This window comes from Tiliqua scincoides, chromosome 3 (assembly GCF_035046505.1).
Source record: "Tiliqua scincoides isolate rTilSci1 chromosome 3, rTilSci1.hap2, whole genome shotgun sequence".
Lineage (NCBI taxonomy): Eukaryota > Metazoa > Chordata > Lepidosauria > Squamata > Scincidae > Tiliqua > Tiliqua scincoides.
This window is the reverse complement of record NC_089823.1, coordinates 128,450,529-128,464,592: the sequence shown is the minus strand read 5'-3', so window position 1 is coordinate 128,464,592 and position 14,064 is coordinate 128,450,529. Positions and strand designations below refer to the sequence as shown.

At 40.8% G+C, this 14,064-nt stretch overlaps 1 protein-coding gene across 10 annotated transcripts in view; it reads left to right on the top strand.

Moving 5' to 3' along the window:
* CTBP1 (C-terminal binding protein 1) overlaps positions 1 to 14,064 on the top strand; it is a 78,607-nt gene that overhangs the window by 46,596 nt on the left and 17,947 nt on the right. For all 10 annotated transcript variants that reach the window (XM_066619974.1, XM_066619976.1, XM_066619967.1 and 7 more), the window contains 3 exons: positions 9,593 to 9,737; positions 12,072 to 12,278; positions 13,394 to 13,608. In XM_066619974.1, the coding sequence (XP_066476071.1) occupies positions 9,593 to 9,737; positions 12,072 to 12,278; positions 13,394 to 13,608 (567 nt within the window). The remainder of the gene's footprint in view (positions 1 to 9,592; positions 9,738 to 12,071; positions 12,279 to 13,393; positions 13,609 to 14,064) is intronic.

Sequence of the window (14,064 nt, the reverse complement as noted above, 5' to 3'; positions counted from 1 at the left end):
GGTCCATCTAACTCAGCATTATCTGTGCTGCCAGGCAGTGGCTTGGCAGGGTACTTTTTCCCAGTCCTAACTGGAGATGCTGCTGGGAGTTGAACTTGGGACAGGTATCCACAGGTGCTCTGCTGTTGAACTGCAGTTCCTCTCAGAGTGCTGTTTGGAAAGTGCTTTCCTGTCATTACTGAAAGATTCTTTTCCATGAAAGGATAGATATATGCAGGATTGTCCAGCAATTACAGTGTTTGAATAGTTTGTTATAGTCCTTGTTTTGTTTGTGAAAAGAGTTGAGTATGTTGTCCCTTTTATTTTCTTATTGTATGTGATCCGCCTTACCAACTGAGGCTGACTGACAGGCCACAGTTTCCCCAGGAGTCCCTGCAGCACTTGCAGGCTGGGCTGTGGCCCCCAGGCTCTCTTCGGCTACCACCACTGCTCATGGCCCTCAGTGTCGCCACCCTTGGCTTTTCCGCCACAAGGTCCTCTGAGGCATGCAGTTGGGTTGGCAGCACTAGGGGCACTGGCACCTGAAAGAGAATGGTGTGTTCAGTTCCCGGATTGCGCAATCTCAGCATGCCACTCACAACAAGCGATGCAAAGTGGGCCTCTGGAGGGTGGGGGGGGGACTGGGCAAAGAGGAAAGAGGCTTAGGAGACCATTATTTTAGGGATGACTGGGCAAAAGAGTGGGGCAGCCCCACAGGGAGCCTAGCAGCTAATAAAATCCTGGCAGGCCAGTGAGGAGACCGCTGAAGGCCAGGGTAGCAATCTGCTGGAGCCAAGCCTGAGCACGTTGCCATGATCTAGCTCCATGAGCAAGAGATAGGAGGAACCAGGGTGCCGTAATTACCTTCCCCCAACCCAGTCTGAGGCCTGTCCAGGTTGCCCCAGAGTGTGTCTGCTGCACCTGAGAGCATAAACTTGTATTCATTTTTTAAAAGTATATCAGCCATGTTTCATGGTGCCTATAGAACCCAAGTATACATTTCAATTACACAGTAAAAGATCAAACAAAGAATTCTTGCTCTGCTTTCTGAAATAACTTCTTGTGCTAAAACCTTTCATGAATACCAAGTTTAAACATTATTTTCTTGTTTCCAATTTAAGTTTAAAAAAATAAGCATTTTTTCACGTACTTTTAGAAAAAGGCTGTCAAATGTATCTTCCTGATTGTTTGCAAAATGTAAAAGCCTTTGTTAGGATGTAAAAAAAGATGGCTTTCTGCTGAGATGAAATATAGCGTTTGGAGAGAATTTTTATTAGTCTTTTCATTTGGATAGACTGTTCTGTATCTAAAATTAGGTCTTCTTTAACAAAAGTGTTATTTTTTAACATTTTGCAGTAGGATGCAAAGTATGTTGCATTACTCAGTATGGATAACCCCATATTACCCTACTGTACCGAAACAGCCATTGCTAGGGGCATTTGGAGCATGGCATTGAAAAGGAAAACCCCTGCTAACTGGGCGAGAGGCATTTTTTCAAGTGGTATTCCTCTAATATTTAGCAGGGGGAGAGTAACCATCCCTTTGACCACAGCGGTGTCTTTTCTAGTGACTGTTGCTGGTGGTCTTCATGTTTTACATTGTGAGCCCTTATGGGACCGGAAGCCATTTAATTATATGATTTTACCTGTAACCACTTTGTGAACTTGTTTGTTGAAAAGTGATATATAAACGCTATTAAAAATAATAAATGCAAAAAGCCAAAAAGGCTAGTCACGCAGGCACACTTACCACTGTAGCCACACATGGCAATCCAATATGGCCATACTGAAATCTAAATAACCTTGTCCACCTATTCAGCAAAATCGTGGGCACCAAGATATTTCCCTAAGACACTGATAAATTATCTAAAATAGTCGGCTTTTGGCAGTCTCCCTTGGGTTAGTCAGTTCAGTTGCACTGGGTACGTGTCCCTGGGTGCAGGTTGTTTAGCACCAGGCATAGAGAAACAAAACTCTTGCTCCCAGGAGAAACAATCTTGAGAGAGCTGTCCTGCTAGAGAAGAACTCTGAATTCTGGAATATAATTTTGCCTGACATTAATGGGCCATTTTGTGTTCTACAGGCGGGCTCCTATATCTGCAGGTTCACTTATCCATGGATTAGGTCTGCAGAGGCCGCCCATGCACGCCCTCTCTGGAGACAAGGGGGGGAATGTTCCCTTTGCCTCCGCAGGCTCCTCTGAGCACAGCAGAGAACTCTCCAGAAGCTAGGGGGCTCTGCTAGTCTCAGAGAACCCTCTGGAGGCTGGGGGAGCTCCTGTTGGCTCTGGAGGGTGGCCGGCATTCACTTGTATCCACAGTTTAACTGTAGGCGGTTCAGAGCACAAGGCAGCTTATAGTGTTAAAAAACAAACGCCTAGTCTCACTGATCTAAACAATGCATCAGATAAAAGATAAGACATTGGTAAAGCATCAGAAATAAACATGTTGATTTTATTGCTCCTGTTGAATTTTAATATACTTGATTTAAAATCTAGTTTTAATAAAATCCAGTAGCAGCAATAAAATCAGCATCTCTGTTCATTAAAGGCAATGCAGGGCCAAGGATGAAATTGCTTTCTTTGCTTTCTTTGGCACTTGAAGAAAGAAGCGTTGGTGCAACGTTCAAGAGCGTTGGTGCAAGGCAAGCCTTACTGAGGAAGGAGTTTCATCATTAGGATGTCATGATCAAAAAACTTTTTTTACCTAAAATTGAAAGGCGGCAGCATTTGAAGATGGATCTCTAAAGATTATGTTTGTAGCCAGGCAGGATTGTATGGAAGCAGAAGGGGCCTTACGATACCTAAATCTGAAATCAGAAGGGGGCATTCGGTGTCAAAACCAGCACTTCAAATTGTGGCAAGAAATTACTTGAAAGTCTGGTGAGATGTGTTCTGTGCAACTATTACCAGCCAATCACCTAGTTTGTACCAACTGAAGTTTCTGAGCAGGCTTCAATTGTAGCCCCAAATATACATTTCATTGCATTAATGTAACCTGGATGTTATAAGGGATGCAGATAGCTGTGACAAGCTATCCCAATTCAGAAAGCATAGCAGCTGGCATACCAGCTTAAACTGGTGAAAGGTACTTTGTGCTACAGATGTCACCAGGACATCCAAAGTTAGCTGATTCAAGCTGCTAATCTGCTGCTTCAGAAGAAAGTGCAACCCCACTGACAACAGGTGACCACTGTCTCCCAAGTCAAATGAACTACTGACCACATTATCTTCAGTACTGGTTTCAGATATTCATTTGCCTTACCTGTATCTGATGAAAAGGAGAAACAGAGCTGGGTGTCATCCGCCTACTTAAGATATCTCACCTCAAAATCAACTGTTAATATTATGATTATAGGTGTTTGGCAATGCAGCCCTTTTCGATTATAACCAGAACCCATACATTTGATGCGTGGTCCAAACTTTTTGACCTTTTTCATCATGTTTTGATGACCTTCCATGTGCGTCTGTGACCACAAGCTGCTGGTTCATTTTACTGAACTTGTATATATAGTGTAGTGTTCATAAGAACATAAGAACATAAGAACAGCCCCACTGGATCAGGCCATAGGCCCATCTAGTCCAGCTTCCTGTATCTCACAGCGGCCCACCAAATGCCCCAGGGAGCACACCAGATAACAAGAGACCTCATCCTGGTGCTCTCCCCTACATCTGGCATTCTGACTTAACCCATTCCTAAAATCAGGAGGTTGCGCATACACATCATGGCTTGTACCCCATAATGGATTTTTCCTCCAGAAACTCGTCCAATCCCCTTTTAAAGGCGTCTAGGCTAGACGCCAGCACCACATCCTGTGGCAAGGAGTTCCACAGACCGACCACGCGCTGAGTAAAGAAATATTTTCTTTTGTCTGTCCTAACCCGCCCAACACTCAATTTTAGTGGATGTCCCCTGGTTCTGGTATTATGTGAGAGAGTGGTTCTGGTATTATGTTCAGTGTTCGTGATACATAATTATATTTTTTTGGTGGACAAAATGCAATTACAAGCTAAAAAAAGACTGTGTTCCGCATTTCAATGATTTTTGGTTTTTGTTAGTGCTCTAGTCCCTAACCTGTCCCCCCCTAAATAATCCCTAAATAAGTGGGGGAAGCCTGTATTCTGGAAACCACTTTGGGTCTCAGCCCATTTTGAAAGATTATCTGGAATCTTTAAAAATAAAGCATAAATAATTATCCCCTTTCCCAAAGCTTCATTTCACTTGGCTTAGCATTTAAACAGAATTAAAAAGTGTATATACATGGATTAAAGGGGTAAATTCAAGCCCATGTAGCTTGAAAGGAACTTGAGAGAAAGTCCCACCCCATCCTGGCTCACTGACTTACCCTTTCATGCTCCAGGCAACAGTGGCACTCCTTAGGGCACAATCCAGAGGCACACTTGGGCTAGCCCAGGAGGGTCGCAAATGTGCCATAAGGCACGTTTGTGCCTCTTCAGGAGTCGGCAAGGCTACCGCACAGAGGCACACTGGCCTGCGGAGGCTGACATATACTTCTGTGCTGACAGAGGCACTGAGCCTTGCATTGGCCCAGCTGGGCTGATACAAGGTTCTTGGGTGGGCAGGGAAGAGGCGGGAGGAAGGTGTTCCAGGGCGGGCAGGCTGTGGGCAGCCCTGGGGGCAGGTGGGCAGGGAGTGGGAGGCAGGGCTGGGATCCAGCATTTATACTGGATCCCAACCCCTGTTCCCAGGGAGTTTGGAGAGGCTTCAAGCTGCTCAGACTTGTGCCACCTCCGGAGGTGGCGCACGTCCGAGGAGACCCATAGGGGTCAGGGCACCTTACCTCTGGCTGAGCCGCTTCAGGCCCCTATCCTGCGCTGGATACAGTGCAAGCATCTTGGCTTGCCTGTTCCAGCACAGGGTAGGATTGTGCCCTTAGTCTTGCTTGGTGCCCCTCCCCCATTGTTTGTATGATATGGCACCAGAGTGAGAATAAGAAGTATTGCCTTCACTCTGAAATGGTTTAAACATGTTATTTAGTAAAACCTTGTGGTGTGGACTTGTCATAAGCCAAATTAAAGGGCAATATGTTCTACCCTCACTTCAGTGTTTTGGAGACTGGCAAATGAAGCAAAAACAAACCAGGAAGTTGTGGCCACTGTCACAGGTAAGATAGGTGTATGCTCATATTGGCAGTCTATCCCCTGCAAAATTACTGGAGGGCTCCTTGAAACCAGAGCAGGGTGGCAAAATTGGGGGAAAATGTAGGCATTTCAGTTCAGACCTAGAAATACAGTATATATATGTATGCAGGTGGGGAGAGGGGGGTACAATGAGAAGACTTTTACAAAATGTCTGTTTCACTGAAATGGAGAAACTTCCTTTATTCTGTATTTTTTTTTAGAATTTAGCAAGGAAAGAAATACTTAGTGCTTTGTTTCATCTTGCTATTAAATGGTTATGAGGAATGTATTGACGGTTATGCCTGAGAATATGTGCTCTTCACTGAGTTAACACGGTGACAATTTCAAAACGACAGAACAAGTTGGCAGGTTGGAAGTCGGTCTCCAAATGTTGTTCTTGGGAGAAGTCCCCGTTGAATACAGTGGGATTTATTTCTGAGGGAGCACGTATAGAATTGGACTGCTAGAAGTTAAACAAAAATGAGAACAGCTGTTGTGAAGCTTATTATCCAAGTCTAAATATTGCTAGCACAATCTTATTTTGTCAAGCATGACTAGAATTTTGTTTTTCCTGTTTTTAACAGATTGGACAGAATGGGGGCAAACCTGCTAGTCCAGGCAATATGGCTGAACCTCCCAACAAATGTCAATGAAAGCATTTCTTTCACTAAAATGCTCAAAGATGTATTCTAGGAATCCTTCCCCTGCTTTTTGACTTGCTTCTGCATGCAACTCGGTGTTTTTTGAAAAAAATTAAGATAAAGGAAAATTGAGAAATGTACAGAAAAACACACCTCACTTGCTAAAGCTATATATAACACTTAAGATTTATGAGTACATACAGTTTAAGGTATTGGGCAACTAAATTAAACCTCTGCTCAAACATTGAATTATTTAGTCTTTTTTTTAATCGAGTAATTTTATGTCTCATGTCTAGGTAAAACTTTGAGTACATTTTTCTGCCCATATTTGATGTACAGTGTATCCTCTTAGCATTGTCTTTTATAAGAAAAATAAATAAATGGTCCTTACATCATTTACATTCTTACATTTATAGTCCTTACATCATATACATTTTATTCTGTTCTGTGTTTTAATTTTAGAATAAATCATACCACAAATATTTGCTGATGCTTCTTTTCATTTAGTTCAGCAGTTTAGAGCACCACTTATAATAACAAAACTGTGGATAGTATGTATATGGAACAATGTATGCATATTTAATAAATGTAATAAAATATTAACAATATTCTAATGTTGCAAGTAATTTGAAATGCAAAAAAGTTTATTTCTGTGCTAATGTCACGCACACGTTACTTTTAAGTTAAGGGATTTTTTCAACTGCAGAGAAAATGTAATTATTCCAGCCATATGGAAAAGATAGTGGATGTGATCCATCCCAAGGAAACTTTGAAATCGCATTGATTTCAATAGTTGAGTTAAGCAAGTGCTTAACGATACAATCCTATGCATAAATGTGATTTATTACTCAGAAATAAATCACATTTTGTTTCTTGGGACTTACTATTGGGTAATGCTGCAATTCTGTGTACACTTAACCTGCAAATGGGCACAACTGAACATACACGAATCTGACTTCTGTGTAAACATGCATAGGATTGCAGTCAATCTGTCCCATGGTAATAATCGAGACTTCAACATGCTGATCTGGCTGGGTTATACCTAGATAATTTAAATATACTGGATTTTTTTAAAAAATTGAATCTGCATTAATGTTTCATTAGCAAGAGAACTTCTTAAAATTTAATAAAAGCAGTTTAATACTCTGTATAATCATAATTATTTTAATAATTGCTGTCACTGTTGCATTTGTCTTCATCAGTATTAGGAATGTTAAAACTTTTTTCTCTTGACAAGTAAAAAGTACGTTGGAGACTATTGCTTCTACACAAACTTCAATGCACTTCATACATTGTTTTGCCATTGCAGTGAATCTCATTGAGAAGATTTTCTGGGGCTTGTCATTCCTGGCTCATACATTGCCCATTTGTTTGATGACAGTGTGCATCCTATCCCGCCTGTGCTTTGCAAATGTACTTTCAGATTGTGATACTGAAGAGCTGCTAGAATTGTTTTGTCAACACAAATGAGGTTTCATTTGCTTGCTTCTCCTGCAATCTTAATCTTAATGAAAGAAGATTCTCATTTCTTTTGTGGTTGTAAATTTGAAATGTACCTTATTCCCCAGCTTTTGCTGTCCTTTGGGATGTCTTGTGAGCAAAACAATTGACTGCTCTTGCAGCAGATTTTGTTTGTTCTCTATAATTTTAAAGCCGCAGGTATACCAATACCATCAAAATGAGATTTTGTATGACAACAGAAAATGCAGTGGGTGAATAATATCTGACTTCATCGCTGTTTCTTTTCCCTACCATTCTTTTTGTTCCATATTTTGGCAGAAAGCTTTCTTTTGTGTAAGCTCATTTTTAAGTACAGTTTATAGTTTTGTGTGCAGTGCCCAAAAATGACTTGGCCCCAGTACAAACTTGGTACAAAAAAACTTGAGCATCCTTTGTCTCTTTGAACAATTGCAGGATTAATTGCTGTTCTTTAGTTTTTTTTGTTCCCTTTGTTTAATGTCCCTAAGTTTCTGGCTCTTGTGTATTTGTAGCACATCGTGACAATATAGCGTGTATGTATATTTATCTTATATGCAACTGACAAATGCCCTTTAGATACTGCTTCCGCTCTCTGGGATACAGTGACAGTTCTTCTATGCACTCTGGAGACCAGAGAATCTAACTCATTTACTCACGAAGGCTTTACAACCATAGCAGCAGCAGTGGCCACATTGTTCCTGGGATTGCAATATCCTTAACTATAATGGCACATTTCCCTCCATCCTGATGCCAGTCTATTTCTACACCCTGTTGGCTCACAGACTTGCAAGATGTGAGAAACCAAAACAACGGTGGGAGAATGGAGATGTGTGCAAGAAATACAGAACAAAAGTATCTCAGTATTTAAGAAGCTTGGTGGAAAGCCAGGGAAGATGTTCAAGAAGAGCTGGAGATACCTCCAGAGATATCTGAATGAGGCTTGGAACTGTTTCTATATAGGGAACCACACCTCCTCCTCTAGGCTGTTTCCTTTGGCTGTGATACCACCGCTGGTGCCTGATCTACCTGCTCCAGGTCCACGTTCATGCAGTGATTGTCACATGCTGACTTCTGTTTCGGCTGCTCCTCCCCTCTGACAGCATGAGTGTTCTGGACCACTGAAGAAAGGGGCAGATAAATATGTGTATTTCTGCCCAACAATTAAAGTAGCACTGAGAATGTTGAGTATGGGTTTTGGGGAAGGGACTGAATTGCAAAGCTTGGAATTCTCAGCGCACTACTGCAAATAAACTAGTAATCAACCCATTCACTGCAAATGGTGGTCTGCCTATCCCTAAGTTAGAATTCCTGTGATGAAGTCTGTTGAATGATGTTTCAGCAAACGTATCAGAGACAGTAAAAATGAGCATTGCAGAGTCCTGAATGAGACATGAATTCAGTGCTTCCTCAAAGGTGTTCTCTGCATTTTAGACATCCCATAAAGCCATTAGTCAAATGTTTTGAAATTTAAATGACACTGAAGTTGAAATTATTTTTGATATTTTCTTGAAAACTGCAGGATGTTAGGTAGGGAACTGGTTGGTGGTTGGTCAGAGGAGGGTCGGACTTTTTGAGAAGAAAAACACAGGTGTCATTTGTGATTGACTGGGAGGGATAAACAGAAGACCAGACAATTTCTGGAAAAAGCTGATACAAGCAGATAATGTCAAGTTACTGGTATTGCTGCTTGAACTGCATTAAGTACAGTACAAGTGCTGAGACTTTTTTCTGCCTCCTTGTGGAGCTAACTGATCCTCAGAATGAGGACTGGAGCCCTAATGGGTTCATACCACACAATCAGAGTAGGTGGTAAACTGCTGCTGTTGGTAATGAATTCAAGCGGTGTGCCAAGGGGATTCCTGAGTGCATATTGATAACAGTGAATGATCATTCCATTGCTTAATGATGTTGTTTGAGATTGCAAATACAGACATTACCCAAACTGGAGGCATAATCATTATGGTAATGTGGGCTCAGTTTTGCAGCAAAACACTTTGGTTCGTTTTTTTTAAAGTGAAGAGAAGACTCTCTGTAGCTTATAGAAAGAACCAGCCAAATACAGTATTTGCATGCATTGAAACATTGTTCTATTGAAAACAAGTACATGGTTAAGTCTCAGCAACGGAGGAAAATAGAGATGATGTTCATGCAATCATTTTGCCACATGTTTGCATCTGATGAGTGTAAATTCCTCCTTGCCAAACTATCTGAGGTGACAGAGCATCTGAATGGGCCGAATCTTGCTGAATTGAGTCCATTGTGTTTTGTAGGGAGATATCTCTCTTGCACAGACACGGAGAGAGTAAATATTGCAAAGAGAAGGTAACTGGATTGTGTATTGCTTTGTTTTCCAGGTACTAAATGAAGCTGTGGGTGCTCTTATGTATCACACCATCACTTTAACTCGTGAAGATTTGGAGAAGTTTAAAGCCCTTCGAATAATTGTTCGAATTGGAAGTGGTTTTGATAACATTGATATCAAGTCAGCTGGAGATTTAGGTATTGCATATGACACTATGTAGAAATATAACCTAGGCTTTGCCTTGCACTTCGTTGCCAAATCTTGCACTAACTTTGTCACAGATTTTATTGACGTTATTTCAGTAATGTCAGTGTGAACGTGTTCGGTTGCTTGCATTTAGATGTTTGCTATTTTGAACTGACTTGGATTGCTCGCTCCCAGTATACCAGTGGTTCCCAAACTGTGACATGTGACTTGGGGAACTGTGGAAACCAGCCAAGGGAGCTGCAGAATCCTCAAAAAAAGCCTGCCATCATATACAATGTATAGGATTGTAACCCTAATGGGAAGTCACAGCCAATGATCCAGTAGGTCAGGGGAGCTACCAGTCAAAAATTTTGGGCCTCTCTGCAGTGTTTTGTCATTGCTTATACATACCCCAACTTTTGGCTATGGACCTGCATGAGATAGACTATAAAACATTCTACGATGTTTTATTCTCATACATTCTATTCTCGTACAAATTAATATCAGATGACAATATTGCTAAGAAGTTTTGTATAGATGCATTATATGTTTGTTTTTTCCTCATTGTAGTGCAACTGTCAGGGATTTTGTCTGTCCAGATTGCAGCCTTGAAGCATCTAGAAAGCTCTGCCAGCTGGAAGAGACTCTGGCCTCTTCCTTCAGCAGCACACTTGAATCCAACCTCTCCTTTTCCAGTTTTGCTTCCACACCCCCCCCCCCCCCGGAAGCAAATGATTCCTTTCCAATGCTTTATTTGTGAAGCATTCCTTTTCTTAGATGGTGAGCAAGTACAGACTGGCCATTTTTAATCTTGGCAAGTGTGTCTAGTCTCGTTGGGGTGTGTAGGTCCTAATGATTCTGGGAGCCAGGCCCTTGCTTTTTATTAAAAATACTGAAGAAGTTGGGAAAAGGCATCAATTTGGAGTGGTTCCATGGGGTGTTCTGTGGTACTCTGGAGCCACCCAGAGAGTGGGATTTAAAAAATACCAAGAATCCAGCAGGAAAAGTCCGTCTCATAGATATGTTGCATACCTGCTTTGACTAGACAAGAGCCATGTACATTATAAGAAGCACAAGAGAATATTGGGAAGTATGAAGTTGTATGTTTCACACAGGATTCTTTAGATATCAATGCCAGTGCAAGAAGTATTTCAAGGTTCTGGTTCTTTAAGGATCCAAAATGTGAGCTCACTCTTCCAGAGAGACTGGCCTCTCTTTCTTGGGGTGGGGGGAAGAGAGAGAGAGAATGAGTGTGTGTGTATATGTGCGTTCACAGAAAAACTACAAATGGCCGTTAGGCTGTTTCATTTGTGGTGTTCATCAGCCAACCAAACATTTGATTTCCAGCAACAGAAAGATAATGATTAAAAGCAAGATTTTTAGGCTTTAAAAAAATCTTGCAAGTGTTTCTGACTGTATGAATTTGTGTCATTAACAATCTGGCAATAATTTCTTTAAAATATTTTTTCCTTTTTGAACTGGTGATAAAGCAGTCCTTTGCTCCTACTATATTTGAATTTAAGTTGAAACACATCAATATTGAATTTGTGCACTGTCGATTTCAGTTACTATTCTATCTGTAAAAATTTCTCAGATAGTCTTAGAAACACAGTGCAGTTAAATTGGACTACTGAAAGCACTGTACAGGATAGAGACAAAACCAACCATTGTAGTCCACCACTGAAAGGCATTTTCCTTTTAAAAAGGATAGTAGAGTTTGTATACCGTACATTCAGTGTTCCAAATGTTGCTCTAGGCTCTCTCTACTAACTATGAGCAAAGGTGCCTGAGGTGGCCTTTTTAGACAGCAAAGTGTTTTTCAGTAAACTAAATTTGCAAAAGGCAGGCACTGTTTCCATCTCCGTGCTGGCTGAGGATACAGATTTTGAAGCTCCTTCCACACCCTCCTTTTGAATGTTTCAAGTTTAATGTAGTTTTTGTTTGGCAATACTTAGTTTTGTCAGTTAACAGTTAAAAGTAAAATGTTAAAACTGGGCTGTGTGCAATTACACTAGTAGTTGATGCGCTGTTCATTACAGGGCTTATGCTCTTATCTGCCATGGCTAACAAGAAGGTCAAGAATAGTTTTCCTTCTATACTGGTAAAGAAGTTACAGCTTGTTTAAACCTTTATGTACATAGCCCAATTTGCCCTGACAGTTTCTCAAACTACCAAAAATTGGGTCATGACCCACTGGTGGGTCCTAGACATACAGTTTGAGAACCACTGGTCTAGACTTTCAGGCTACAGATGAATATTCTTTGCTTTAAAATTATCTTCTCAAGCCAACTTTTGAACTTCATAACCAGATTATGAAATTCATTCATTGTGCTTTATTATTTAAGGGATTGCAGTATGTAATGTCCCGGCTGCATCAGTAGAAGAGACAGCAGACTCTACTATGTGCCACATCTTAAACCTGTACAGACGAACCACCTGGCTTCATCAGGCCTTGCGAGAAGGCACAAGAGTACAGAGCGTGGAACAGATCCGGGAAGTTGCTTCTGGAGCTGCAAGAATCAGGGGGGAGACTCTGGGCATTATTGGCTTGGGTATGTCAACTTGGGCAAAGCATTTGATTTGGTTTCCTACTTGGACTGAATTATGGGCATGGCATACAGTTATCTGGTTTCTTTTTTCAGAGTATGTTTCTTTTTACCGGATGTATATTTGCTTCTGGTTTATGCGGACCTCCTATTTGCCTTCTATGCACGTGGCACTTTACAGAGGATAGGCAAATACCCTCAGTGGCTTACTATCTTGAAAACAGATACAAGAAAGGCAAGTGGAGAGGAGGGTGCAAGTGAAAGCTATGGAAAAAATATGCATGTTCAGTAGTTAAGCTGGGCTACATTAGGATACGAAGATAGGGTATTGTGTGAAAGACTTCATGGAAAAAGTAGGAATGGAATTATAAATCATTCAACATGCAACAGTTTTGCATTCTCCTTGCTGATTTGTTAGGTTTTGGCTTATATTCTTGAATAACTTTATTCCAGCTTTGCATAAGAGACTTTCGAGAGGCAGGATTCCTGACTGGTTTTACTTTTTTTGGGTTGGGGAGTGCTGAACAGAATAAGTTAATCCTATAAAAATGTTCTTGTGCTGTATTGTGTGTGTGTGTGTGTGTGTGTGTGTGTGTGTGTGTGTGTGTATTCTGACAGCAGCATAAAAATCTCGTATTTTGGACAGAAATTGTTCCAGAATATTTATGACGCTTTTCTGTAGAGGACAAAAGACAGCCACAAGCCTTGTTTCTAGTTTGGGAGTTGTGGTCAGATAAAATGTATATTGTGTATAAAGCATCTATTGTATGTGTGAGTGAACATGCATACACACCATAGATTTATACCTATATTGCTGAGTAATTAAATGTTTCTGAAATGAATTCCAGAAGAGCAGCTATATCACTCTGGAAATAGAAGAAAATAGTTTAATTGTTGTATGATCTCTAGTGGACAAATACCTATTGCATATGAAGCACATAATTGCTTGAGAGAATAGAGTGAGTGTATCTGTCCTAATGGAACTATTCTTCTCCCCCCCCCCCACTGTGCTTTGTTAGAAATCTAAGCTTGCACCATTGTGTATGTGTTTTACATAGGAACAGTAGCTTGCTTTAACCTTGACCATATTTGACCAAATCTCTCTCTCTCTTTTTTTTCAGGGCGAGTTGGGCAAGCAGTTGCACTTCGTGCAAAAGCCTTTGGCTTTAATGTCATTTTCTATGACCCATACCTCTCAGATGGCATTGAACGTGCTCTTGGACTTCAGCGAGTGAGCACTTTACAGGATCTGCTCTTTCACAGTGACTGCGTCACCCTCCACTGCAGCTTGAATGAACACAATCATCATCTTATTAATGATTTCACCATTAAACAGGTAAATATCTGTCAGAAAGGTTGGGAATGATGAGATCTAATGGACAGCATCTTAGTGATCCTCACAACAGCTCTGTAAAGTAGACCAGTCATTAACCCTTTGCTGCAAGTATAATATTGCAATCTGTCTTGCATCTGGAAACTACACCTTGCTAAAGTGTATGCTTGTATCAGTATCATTTTCATCTGTTGTTGATCAGTAGCTTCTGTTTGATGAGAAAATGACATCGCCTGCCACTGCAACTTAAACGTATTGCTCTTCATTTACATGCAGAGTTAAAAACTGAATTGGATCTTCCAAAATAAATACCAAATATCAAATCTGCAAACGTTTGTAATTTGTAGTCTTCACTTTTAATTTTGAGCCGTTTCATCCTGTTATCTTCTCTTATTACGTTATTCAATATTTCTAGTGTCAAAATAAACAACAATGGTGAAAGTGGACAACCTTGTCTTA